This window comes from Epinephelus lanceolatus, chromosome 1 (assembly GCF_041903045.1).
Source record: "Epinephelus lanceolatus isolate andai-2023 chromosome 1, ASM4190304v1, whole genome shotgun sequence".
Taxonomy (NCBI): Eukaryota; Metazoa; Chordata; class Actinopteri; order Perciformes; family Serranidae; genus Epinephelus; species Epinephelus lanceolatus.
This window is the reverse complement of record NC_135734.1, coordinates 20,397,964-20,411,103: the sequence shown is the minus strand read 5'-3', so window position 1 is coordinate 20,411,103 and position 13,140 is coordinate 20,397,964. Positions and strand designations below refer to the sequence as shown.

At 41.7% G+C, this 13,140-nt stretch overlaps 1 protein-coding gene across 2 annotated transcripts; it reads right to left on the bottom strand.

Moving 5' to 3' along the window:
* Nucleotides 1-353: 353 nt before the first annotated feature.
* On the bottom strand, nucleotides 354-4,645 carry LOC117256186 (keratin, type I cytoskeletal 18-like). Of its 2 annotated transcripts, none has more exons than XR_004501631.2 (7): nucleotides 4,099-4,645; nucleotides 2,704-2,786; nucleotides 1,819-1,975; nucleotides 1,571-1,735; nucleotides 1,350-1,475; nucleotides 790-1,069; nucleotides 354-650 (listed from the first exon to the last, which is right to left on the bottom strand). XR_004501631.2 is itself a non-coding variant. In XM_033625441.2 (7 exons), exons 1-7 carry the CDS (start codon nucleotides 4,552-4,554, stop codon nucleotides 611-613), a joined length of 1,248 nt encoding a protein of 415 aa, XP_033481332.1. In that variant the 5' UTR covers nucleotides 4,555-4,644; the 3' UTR covers nucleotides 354-610. The 2 variants fall into 2 exon arrangements, 1 of the variants encoding a protein (XP_033481332.1); XM_033625441.2 differs by having other exon boundaries at nucleotides 849-1,069; nucleotides 4,099-4,644.
* Nucleotides 4,646-13,140: the final 8,495 nt, after the last annotated feature.

Below are 13,140 nucleotides of genomic sequence, written 5' to 3'. Positions count from 1 at the left end.
TTAACAACATACCACACAAATATTTCTGGCTTGTTCTGCTCTTCTGCCCTCCAGTGGTCAAACATCAAATAAGGCAGCTTTAAACATCCTGAATGTGTGCATGGCAGACTCAGCAAACATTGATAGCCGATGTCCTTTTTTTTCATAATTAAGCCAGCAATCCAATTATATAATTTAACAGACATTCATGTTTTGGGTTGTGGTTATTTTGTCAACAAAAATTATATAAACATCTGTTGATTAAAAACATGTAATTCCTTTATGATTTTCAATCAGTGAGGGCTATTGCAATGCAATTAAAGTGACAACAGCTTATCACAAAACATAACATACAAATGCACAAGAATCACGAATGTGGGTCAACAAGTGGTTTTATTTTGCTTTCAGGTCAGGCAGTGGTTTCTTTTCAAATGGCCCTGCCTGTGTTACTGCGGTGTGGCCGAATGCCTTTATTCAATACTGCTTAAATCATTTATGGTTTACACAGTATGTGATCTTGGTTCAATTTGGCTTTAGTTAATTGGCCCGGCATGGATTTTTTTTCCATAATGGATAGTTGTGGGTTTTTCTGTTTTCATTGTTGGGCTGGTCCCAGATTCTTTGTTCCAAATTAGCTTGTGGCCGCCAGCTCATCCAGTGCGTCCTGGAGCCTGCACAAAACACAAATGAAACAACTTGACTTTCAAGATATTCATGCTGAACTGGTCATGTCAACTGACTGTGCCCCACTTCATGATGTAGATGTACGTGACCATGCAAACCATGATAACAAGTGACTTAAGTATTCACCTCCACCACCATCAACACCTTGCTTCGATCTGTTTTTTTCTCCTCCACCTAAATCTTACTTGAAGTCTCCACCATCCAGCAGGCTCTTGTAAGTGGCGATCTCAGCCTCCAGTTTCATCTTCATGTTGAGCAGCACCTCATACTCATGGGTCTGCTGCTGGATGTTTGCGCGCAAGCTGGTCAGCTCCTCCTCCAGACGGATAATAATGTTGTTGTACTTGTCCATCTCCATGTTGTTTCGTTGCTCTGTGTTGCGTAGTGTGTCCTCTAAGGAGGCTTTCTGATAAGGGATAAGAAAAGGAGGAGTCAAGAGTGTGCCCAAGATGTTTTTTTTTTTTCTAATTTAGGAAAACATGGGAAAGTTCCAACCTTTGTGAAAAAGATTACTTGGGAAATATTTGCTGCTTTATAAAATGGTATGACAAAAATTTGGAGGGGGCGTTATGTTAAGATCATGGTATTTTAAAGAATGCAGAATATTGCAACACAAGTTTAGAGACTAATAATGTTAATATTTAAAAAGAGATTATGAAACACATGTTTGTAAAATGCATGCTTACTAAGCTTTGTTGGGATGCAAGTTCAATTTCCAGAGTCTGTATCTGTCTGGATAAGTCACCCCTCTCCATCTGGGCTCCCTGGAGAGCTTCTGTGTTCTGTGATACCTCCACCTGCACATCCGCAATCTGACATGGACAAGTGGAAAGGTTGTTAGTTAGTCAGCAAATGGGATAATTGCTGTACGTGTATATATAAATGACCCTTTTTCACACTGCATCACCTGGTTTTCATGCCACCGTTTGAGTTCCTCTGCATTCTTCACGGCAATCTTCTCATAATTACCCCTCATGTCCTCCATGATCTGGGCCAGGTCCTGACCTTTGGGGGCGTCGACGTCCACTTGCACGCCTGATTGGGAGATCTGATTCCTTAGCTCCATCACCTCCTATTGGACCGGCAGAAAGAGAGTCATGAGCAAACACATTCACGATGTGGAGTCATTCACGACTGGATGCACTGCAAACTCACATTCTCATGGTTCCTCTTTAGGAAGGCGAGCTCCTCCTTCACAGCTTCAATCTCACTCTCGATGTTCATCCTGGTCATGTTGGTGTCGTCTATGACTTTCTTCAGCCCAGCAATGTCGGCCTCCACAGACTGACGGATTGCCAACTCGTTGTCAAACCTGTGGGAGTGTGCAGACAGAAACTCTATTACAGACACAATTGGCTTGTATTTACACAGTGCTGTGTAGTATAAAGTTACAATACAGCATCATGGGCGGATCATGAGACAATGGGCCCCTTGGGCGCAGATATGCAAAAGGCCCCACCACCTCTCCTACTCAGGAGCAAGACACACAGACTTTGGGTTGTTTTTGCCAGATTTTTGTAGTCAATATGTGTCTTTTTGTGGTTTGGTTTTGTCTTGCGGTTGTTTTGTATGCCTCTGTTGTCAATTTGTTTCACTACGTTGCTCTTTTGCTATTGTCATTTTGTATCTCCGTTCCTTTGCATCTCTTTGTAGTCATTTTGAGTGTTTTCCTGGTTGCTACATGCTTATTTGAGGGACATTTTGGAGGTGAAGGATTGGGGTGGGGGGCTGGCGTGGCCTAGCCTGACCTTGACTTGCAAATGTCTCTTTGGGCCCCTGGGCCTGTGCCCAGTAGGTCTGTTGAGTGAACCATCCCTGTCCTGGCATGACTGAGGTTTCAAAGAAGTGTTTCAGATGTAAACCTGCTGTTGCTGAAATCCTTTTCTATCAAATATTCTAGATTTTAGACCACACACTGTACAAACTCTGCACAAGTCTATAACTTTTGATGCCAAAGCATGTCTGCCTTTGAACAGGATGTTTGCGCTTAATATATAAAACAACACAAATGACTCTGGGATTCAGTTTAGAACAACATACTTCACTTTGAAGTCATCGGCAGCAAGACGGGCATTGTCGATCTGGAGCACAAAACGAGCGTTGTCCACAATCTTGTCGAAGATCTGCACAAAAAGTTTTCATTTAAGTGTTTTTGCTGGTTAGAAAGAACACAGTTGTTTAACCATAAGCCTCTTTCTACAGTGCTCCAATTATTATGGGCTATGAGACAGTAATATTTCACACAGCTACAGATTTACACACATGATATGAATCACATTTTCCCTTATGTAACAATAGAAACCCCCAGAGTCAAGTTACACACCAGGACCACAACATGATTGAATCCATAGTAACATTTAGTAAAAAAGAGGAACCACAAACTGAAGGACAGGAAAAGAGGACGTGCCCGTGCCAAAACAGAATCTGGTTTGTTTTAGCATTGTTGGAAAAATGGACTTCCTGTCTGAATAACTCATACACAGAGATTTTTTCTCTCTCCAATTTTCACCCAGCTGCACTGTCTCCATCTGTAATTGTCTTTGTATATATCACTGTATGTGCTTATGTGTGCAGAGGCTGCAAAAATTCCTTGTGCGTGAGTGTGTTAGTGTGTTTATACTCTCTTGTGTGTAAACTGCCTCAGAGGAAAAGGGGAAATACTTGTGCCTTTATGTGTCGAGAGAGACAAAGTGCCACCATCAATGTGTCATTCTGTGACACTGAAGATCTGGGGTCTGTAGAAGAATGTGACATTTGACTCTGTAGACTGGAGCTGATTGTTATCCAACCAGTGTGCTCACACGCATCTGTGTGTGCACACACACTCACGCTGGCAGTCCGAAATCCTTTGTGTGTGTGTGTGTGTGTCATTACCACACATCTGTTTCACATTGAGGCCCTCCTACACCAGAGACTGCTTGTAGAATCATTTGCAAGCAGGACCATTTGGAAATGCTTGGCTGAGAGCTTTTCAGTCTGTCTCTCATGATGATGCCCGCGTGCTTGTGATTCATCAGAGGAAGTTCCCACCAGTTTGTGGCACAAACTAGTTTTATGGGGGAGGGTTAGAGCTTAGCAACCACACCCTTCATTCTGTTGAGTGAAATTTGATCAGCTACAAAAGAAATGTGGCTCAACTCAGCAAAAGCACTCTTAATTTTAATTTGCAATGTTGGGCAGTGTCAGGCATTAGATAAATTACATCTACATCTAACACATTGTCTGTGATGATGAGTGCCATCACATGCACTCATTGATTCTTACAGTAGAGGCCCCATCAAGTGCTTCTGGAGCATTTTACATTACCTCACTTCTCTCATTGTGTCTCACTTCACAGTATCAAACAACCAGCAACCTCAGCTTCCCAAATTTCAATGTTTCATACTCAACTTCTCCCTTTTCATTTTAATGATCATTATTAATTGTCATGCTTACCTGTCTGCGCAGATCTTCTATGATGGGCTCATACTTGCTGTAGTCTCTCATGTCGGGCCCTCCCCTCTCCAGAGCCTCCTTGATCTTCATCTCCAGGTCCTTGTTGGCCCGCTCCAGGTTTCTCACCGTCTCCAGGTAGTTGGCCAGGCGGTCGTTCAGGTTCTGCATGGCTCCCCTCTCATTGCCCATGATCCCAGCACCGGCACCAGCACCAGCACCACCACTAATCGCCATGGATGCACCAGTACCACTAAAACCTGAGCCCATGCCACTACCCACTCCACTGCTCACCCTGAAGGCAGAGGAGGAAGAGATTGGGGCACTGGACCGCAGGAAAGATGTGGAGGCAGAGGAAATGCGGCTGCGGTCTACTGCACCAGGACCACCATGAACGCTGAAAGAACGGTACTGGGGTGTGGAGTGGGTCATCGAGACATGGGATGGCCTGTAGCTCATCTTGGAGAAGTTTAGGCACGACAGAGAATGAGGTGAAAAATGAGACGTGGAGACTCACTGCTGGCTGGCTTGGAAAGTGACGCTGGCAAGGGGAAGTTGAGAACTTATACTCTTGCTGCTCTCCCTCAATCACAGCTGGTCTCTCAGACCCTGCCCACTTTAACATCGCCCCAGTCCTCCTTTCCTGCTCCCCCTCCCTGCTCTCTTGTGCTCTCATTCACCCACATGTTCCCTTTTTTTAACAACGTATTTTCTGTCTCCAAGGAAATGTACAAGGTATTTTTCTGTTGAGAAAACACACAAGAGCATTCACCTTTGAACAGACAGCAAATCAGTTTATTTCGCTGAACTAGAGATCATATAAACCATAGTTTACAACAAATGAAAGAAAGCAGTAACAGACATGCTGTCCAGGGTAAAGCACATGCTCCAACAATGAAAGCTGGAGTATAACTAAAACTTAAAGTTAAAGGGTAAAATACTCTTTTCCAAAATGAGGTTTATTCTGTAAAGCATGGAACCAAATTCCTTTGGTTTGCCCATAAAAGGCATAATGGTATCATTTGCTGCATAGTTTCTAAGTTTGTGGTCAGCCATGTTCCAAAATAAACTGATTTTGACTACCTTCCTATCTAGACTAAACCAACAGTGAGATACTGTGTTGCAGCTGCAGCACTGATTCATTCAGCTGCAGTTGAAACAGAGGGGGAGGGGAGGCCATATTCATTTACTGGTTTATACTCTTCAAGTGCAAAATGAAAAAGTGGCATTGCAATGTGTCTTCAAGCAGCTGCAATCAGACAGACAGTAAAAACTGAACAGATACACTGATGTCCAAGCACAATCACAATCACATTTCAACACAGACAAAAGGGTGAAAAGCATGAACAATGAATATGCAACACTGTGAAAGGAAACCTAAGGACACCCAAGCTTTAATATACCCAGAAGACTCAAGAACAGAGGAGATGCCTAAAGAAAGAAAGTAAGCCAATAGCACATTGTTCAGAACACAATCAAAGGAAAGAAAGGCTGCCCTCATTCACCAATCATACTGTAGGCGATTATCTTTCCCAAATCAGCTCTGTTGATGAGAACAGTTATCTTTTAGGCCTTATCTGGCGTGTCATGGGAACTACCTGTGATATCTCAGTATGCAGTGCTCTTTTTAAGTTGATTCTTTGTGAACCACACGGGGGAAAAATGCAATCACAAAACAATGTAGTGGTCAATGTATAATCATAACAAATGTAGCTTTTACCTCAAAATTACGTGTTTTGTCAGCAGCCAAGTCAAAGCATATAGTTTGCAACCGCCAATTACCTCCCACTGGAAGAAGTTGAATCACAGCAAAGCTACTCGAGGAAGAAATCTAGTTTGGTTCACTAAAGCTACCTAGGAAAAGTAGTTCAAGCTACTTTGGAAAAAATAATCAAATTGACTGATGAATCAATCTATCACTTAATCAATCAGACTTTATTTGTATAGCACTTTTCATACAAAAGTGCTTCCTAAATACGGCCTCACTCCGAAGTCGTTGAAATCTAGCACTTGGGCAGAGACTTTCAGCGTCAGAAACCAAAAAGGCGTCCTATAACGTCAGCATGATTCGAGGCCAGCTGCTGTCAGGCGGAAACATGGCAGGAAGAAGACAAAAGTTAAGGCGGCGAAAGTTCGAGTGGGTTGGGCGGGAGGGATGGTGGATGAGTCCAACAACACCGACCCTTACCCAAGAGAGCAGTGTTTGTGTCCTGTAAGATTATAAAGTCAAAATCTGTTCTTTTCTCCTGACCACGTGCTTTTGTTGCCTAAGCTCAACCATGTGTGTTTGTTGTTGAAGGAAAAAATAACGTCAATTCGCGGTGTTATACCAACGTAGTGCGTTTATGTATGTATGTAGACTAGACTGTATGTAGACGTTAAATTTCCTGTGAAAACACAAGTGTATCTTAAAAGTAGAGAACTTGACACAGTGTCCCAGAACGTCAACGTATCCAGGGTACCTTGCACGTCGTATGTGGACATGGAAAGTCCATGACCAAAACGTCAATATGTGATGAGGTTGGAGTGAGAATGTGTCCCTCATATGAGGACATCACATTTTGGGTTTATTCTACTAAAAATTCAAACCTGTTGTCCTCATTCGTGGACACTTTTTTGCCACCTAGTGGTAGTAAGAGCGCAATACACTAATCCAGACACTAAACAAGATGGCAGCCATCTCTGCCAAGTCAGTCTGCAGCTGATCCCAACACAAAACCTGATTAAGTGGTATGGTTGAAACTTGTTTGTTTTTGTTTAATAATGTTTGTTGTTTGATGCGTCAACAAGTTCTACCAATGTTAGCAACGGTAACAAGTGAAGACACTGTTAAGTAGAAAGCACTAGTTTGAAGACATTGGGACTTTATTGTTGCCAAATAGCTAGGAGAAATTAAGACTGCACATCAAACAAAAGTTCAGGTCTCAGGAGGATATGATACAACATTTTGACAAAATATAATACAAAAGCCACATGCCAGCATAAAATACCACTCAACTGAGTTTATTGCAAAAAATGCCAACTTGTTCACAGGTCATACATGAACCAAAAAACAAAATCATGGGAAAGTGACAGAGAGTGTCAGCTTTGGTTTTGTATACATTGTCCATCAGTCAGACACTTGTGTTCCCAAACTAGAGTCCAGGTGGTATTGCACCAAGCAGGATCACTCAGTTAGCCAGGTAACTTCTAAAGTAACAGATGCAACACCTTCTCTGAACATTTGTTAATAAATAGCAATGATCAATACTGCTGACAGGGTGTGATCAAAGGGCAATCAGTTAAAGTGGGAAATCAATGGTGAAATAAAAATCAATAGATAATTCCTTTCCTCTTGTGGACCAGAACTGTTTAGTTTCAGTTGTTAACAACACAAAAAATGTTAAAAAATATTTAAACTTGAATCACTATGCAAATGAATGTAGCTGAGCTTCAGCAAACTCATGTAGTCCACGACTCCTGAACCCTGCCTTTAGGAACTATAACTGGCAGAAAACTGCAAAACACTGTCATAAAACAAGAAAGAAACTGGATCATTTTCCCTAAAAACCAAGCTGCAAATGCATTGTACTGGCAGGACCTTGGAAAAGCACATTTAAGTTTAATAGAAGCTGAAGTTGTGGTCAGGGCGGATTTTCACACTGGGCCCCAGAGAACTGGATAACAAAAACTTGAACTGCCCCAGGGGACACTGGCAAAGGCTCAAACAGCCTCCTGAGCTTCATACAACCCAGTTCTTTTCATTCCTGATTGTACCTCACCTTCATGGTTGATCAAGTTTCAGTGTTTCTCACACTTCACACCAGCCCCTTGCTGTTCATTTCTTGACTAATCTCTTTGAGCAGGAGAAGGAAAAACAGCATATAGAGAGCAAAGAGCAGAGGAAGCACTGATTAATCTGAACTGTGACAAGGACAGGCATATATAAAGAGGAACGATGAATTAAATCAACATGACTCATACCTCATGACAGTCTCTTCACTGTCTGTTTGTTTGAATGTGTGTTGGCAACAATTCACCCTGCCCGCCAGGAACCACATAGACACACACACACACATACACACACGCAAAACAAGAAAACACACCTTGACCAGTAGTTTTATATAACATATTTAGTATACTGTGTATTTGTAGCACATACCCCTGCTTTTAAATAAAGAGATCTTTGTTTCATGTTTACACCATGCATGTTTCTATATGAGGATTTTTTTTTGGTGAGTGATAACTCCCCAGATTTTATTTCATTAACTTTAACACTTCTTTCCCTGATAAGAAAGAAAAAGAGTAGAGGAAAAGAAGAGAAGCCGGAGTCTGTGAGTCATAGTAACACACAACAGGAATCTGGAAACAACTACATGAGTTTATGAGCTTCACAAATCTTGGACAACCCTCAGATTATTACCGCTCTCAGCCTGGCGTGGCCTTGAATGACTCCACTCCACTTCCCTCCCTCTCTCTCATTGGTTTCCTGTTGCCCAGCTGCAGTGCAGAATGGAAGCTCCCGTGTGCTTATATACAAAGTTAAAGTATTCATTTGCATAGATGCATATGCATGTTTATGCATATGATTGTGTGCACTCTGACAGATGCAGAAGGAATGTGGACATGCATGTGAATGTGATACACACTTACACGCTTACTTTCTTACATCATCCCTCCCTCTCTTGATCACGCCCTTACTGACTCACACAAGATGCTCAAAAGTTACCAAAAGAAGCAGTTTTAAAAATGTATCAATATTCTAGTTTTAATGGCCAAGAGTGTCTGCAAAGCATTGGGGTCACGCATCAGAGGTTAGCGAAATGTGTCGACTAAGAGACATTTTCTCTGCAGGATGTCATGTCCATTTCTAGAGCAAAGACATTTCACAGGAAGACATAAAAGGAGCAGTGAGTAAGAGCTGTTACAGCTGAGTCACCTATACTCCCATTTCTCACGTGGACACAAATGATTAGTTTCATTAAGGAAGTAAAACTGTTTCTTCCTAACACAATAGGGAAAAATCTGTATGTAGTGAATGTGAGATTTATTTTTTTTAAGAATAGTAAAGTCAGCCAACATGAATATATGTCAAATTTGTGAAAAACTAAGCAACTCATGACACACTGTATCTTTTTACAGCTTTGATATGCAACAAAGCACATTTAGTATGAACAGGAGCACAGAACATTTATTTCTGCAAAATATTGTTTTGAACTAAATGCTAAAATCAGCATGCTAACATGCTCCCAAAAACAATGCTAACATGCTGATATTTAGCAGGTTTACCATGTTTTACCATCTTAATTTAGCCTGTTAACATGGCAACATTTGCTAATTAGTACTTAATACAAAGTGCAGCTGAGTTTGAAGGGAATGGCTGTTTTGCAAGTACTTGGTCCTGATGCAAAGTTTAGGGAAAACTGAAATTTCCTCGATAAAACCTGACTTCATTGCATTTATTCTCCATTTAAGGAAATGGCCATTCTTTACTACTCCACTTTTATAGCATAATTTCTCACCGTGGTCAGTTAGCCTGCCCTGTAGGAGTGCTGTGTTTACATGGCAACTTGCACGAGACTCGAGAACTAGCACCACCACTAGCCATCAGCTAGTCTCGCACGAGTTGCCATGTAAACGCAGCACACAGGCTAACTGACCACAGTGAGAAATGATGCTATAAAAGTGGAGTAAATTACATATTTTCAAGTCAATTTTGCATGCCGCAGCTTCAGGACACTTGGATTACGACGGATGAGCCATTCTGACGTTTTTGAAATGCATTAGCAGAGTTTTATTACATTTTCAAAATGTGGGTTCCATGCACTTCAAGTGTAGCTGTTATTCCAGCTAGCTGTTATCCTCCGATACCCCGAACGGGTTTTGTGCATTAAAAAACTACACTGACTTCTTGTTGGCATGAGGGTCAGTAAGTACTGTCTGTATTTTCATTCTAAAGTGGCCATTTCCTTTAAGAAGTCAAGACACTCACTCTGAATCCACGGACTGTATAAAAGTAACATAGCCACCATCTACCATGATGTCACCCATTAGCTTGTGGGCTCCTGTTTTGCATTTTGGCCGTCACCATCTTGGAGCCAGAGGTGAACATATTTGGACAGGAGGGTGGAGCTGGTGAGGAGCCAGGGCTGTATCTGACTTGAAGCCCGAGGACTTTATCTGCAGTATCTGCAGACGCAACACATTCTCTCTCCCAACTCATCAAATACTGATGCTTGGTCAGTGGCTGGACACCTCAAAATATGACATGCTAGTTAGCCCCCTGCATCAGATTTGGCCTGTCACTCAAAGCTGCCACGCCCTTAATTATGTGTAACTTTAAGCCTTAATAAAATGTACACAGATGAGTTATAGCATATTAAAATTCACCCTTCGTACATTTGTCAAAAATCTTTAATTTACCTATAGAAGTCAAAACCGTTTTTTGTACCAGGCTGTAAACATGTTTATATTACTTCTGGCATTGGGCATTTTCACATGAAGGTCCATGGGAATTGACTGGCTTTTGGAGCCAGCCTCAATTGGCCATTAAAGAACCACAGTTTTCGTCACTTCAGTGTTGACTTCATTTTTCAGCCCGGGAGGCTGCTGCTTGTCTGAATCACAAATGTAGACCTCATTGGGGCCCAAGAGAAAACCTCAGGGGGCCAAAAGTCCAAAATCAAATGGTTATATCTATGTGGACTGTAAATGTTTTCCCTGAAATCCATCTAATAGTCTAAAAATGTTCCATCTGGACCAAAGCAGTGGATGGACTGACTAACATTGCCATCCCTAGAGTCATACCTCTAGTGTGGTTAACAAATCAGCAGCATCCTCTTGTATGGATCAAGTTTCATACAGCAGATAAGCTCATAGTGAGTGAGGAACAGTGATGATAACACGTGACCACATCATGCCACTCCTCCTGTGCAATTCCTAAACTGCAAATTTACACCTCCATCCTTCCAACACTAGGGGGCATAAGTCTCAAAGCCTATAAACCTACTGGAATGAGAAAAGAGTTAGGAAGCTTACAGAACTGCATGTTCTGTACCTTTTCTCCCTGACTTGTTACAGAGAGTTCATGTGTGCTCCCATTGTTAAACTCCATGCACCGTGTCCTGTAGATTTTCTTCATGCCTGTGCTGGAGACTCTCTGTTTGAACAGGAATCACAGGGCGAAGCAGGAAGTGAGTTTTATAACAGATTTAACTGATAGTATTGAGGGCTTGGCAGGGTCCTTCACATCACAGTGAAGTACAGCTTTATGACCGTCGTCCATCACCTCTTAAAAAACATTCTTACGGACAGGCTTTTATAGTATTTGTCTTTCCCTTTAACTTGTTTTCTGCATTTTCCTGTTCTGTTTTTATGACTTTTCCCTCAGCTGCAGCCTTTAACTTGAGTTTAATGTTGCATTGTTTATATTGTTCAGAAAGCACTGCATGCATAAAGTCCATTATGTTATTATTATCACCATTATCATTATAAAGATGCATGCAGGAGCGATGTCATCACCTTTGCCATAGCCTGCAGCCCTGCTTAATATTACTGCACACCATTATGATTCCCAGCCCACTCTCACTTAACATCTCAGTCTGTCATTCCTTGTGAAATAGGATTGTTTCTTATCTTTGCTAATTGTCTTCTCATGCCCCCCCACTTGCTCATCTTTTCTCTCCGCCACACCCCTCTGTCTTGTAGCATGTATGTGTTTCTCTCAGCACATTCCTCACTCGATGTGTCATATAGCAGCTTTGTACAAACCAAGACATCACTGGCCTCTTAAGAGACTCAAGGTCAGAGGGGTAGCTTCTTAAATTACCATCTTTGTCTCATGCACAAAGAATGAGGAATTAGCTTATCAGGAGGAATGAGATTCAATTTAATTCTGTTTGAGTCATGGGGAAATAAATACAGCTTTGTTCATCGGCTGGTGTGTTTGTTGGAGAGGCTGAGTTAATGAAACAACAAAAACTGGTTGACTTGTACATATATGGTCGCCTCCAAGTTTAGCACAGCAGCTCCATTGTGAAGAGTCACGTCACTGTTTGAGAGGAGCCAAGCAAAACATGCACTTTTTGATCGGTCCAAAGCCTGGAAGTCCCTCTCAGGTTGTTAAGATGCACTTTCCACAACATGTGCCCCCTTTGCTGTTTCATGTTTAGTTTCCACACCACAGTACTGTGGGAGTTTTTTCTTTCTTTCCAAAAACGTTGAAACAAAAGGAGGAGGGGTGTGGTGAAAATGCTCGTTGAGGGAGCAAGGGGTTTATACTGTTAAAAATTAGGCAACGGTCATCGAATCGCTCAGAAAAGATCATGAGTCATAAATCTGCCAAGCATCAAATGAATCATGATTTCCACAGAATGAGATGGCGGTTGGGTTCATGTTTCAGATCACTGTATCATGAAATGATAAGGCCTTACCATGGAAACAAAGGTACACAAAAATCTATCTATCTATCTATCTATCTATCTATCTATCTATCTATCTGGGATGTGCAGTCTCAGTAGTTTTATGTTGTCTTTTTATGGGTGGGTAGAGATGTTAAAGAGTAAGGTGCGGTCCAGGGTAAGAGACAAAGACACTGTTTGCGCTTCACCAGGCTGATATGGAAGGAATGCTCATCAATAGTCCTTGCGTGTGAGTGTCAATTTGCCTGGTTTGGTCCATTGATCACAGCTGATAATAGCAACATCCGACACACTGCACCTTACAGGTGTGCAATGTGCAGACTTTAAACACAGGCTTTTAACTTGACGTTCTAGATGCTACTGTGTGTAGAAGTCTACTTACCTTTTTTTTCCGTTTTCAATCATTTTTGAGTTTCATGCAGATATTTGTTGCAACACGCCTGCCATCGATAGCGGAATAAAGTCAGTGGGTAAATCTGGTTCTCCCACAATTATGAGACACACAGTCACTGCACAAACACATAAAGCACATCACACTGGGCAACCACAATTTACTCTGCAATATGTCACGTCCATGAGAACTCTTGTAAAGTACAGGAGAAGGTCATAAAATTATTCATTATACCCAAGGGTTGACTTAATATTC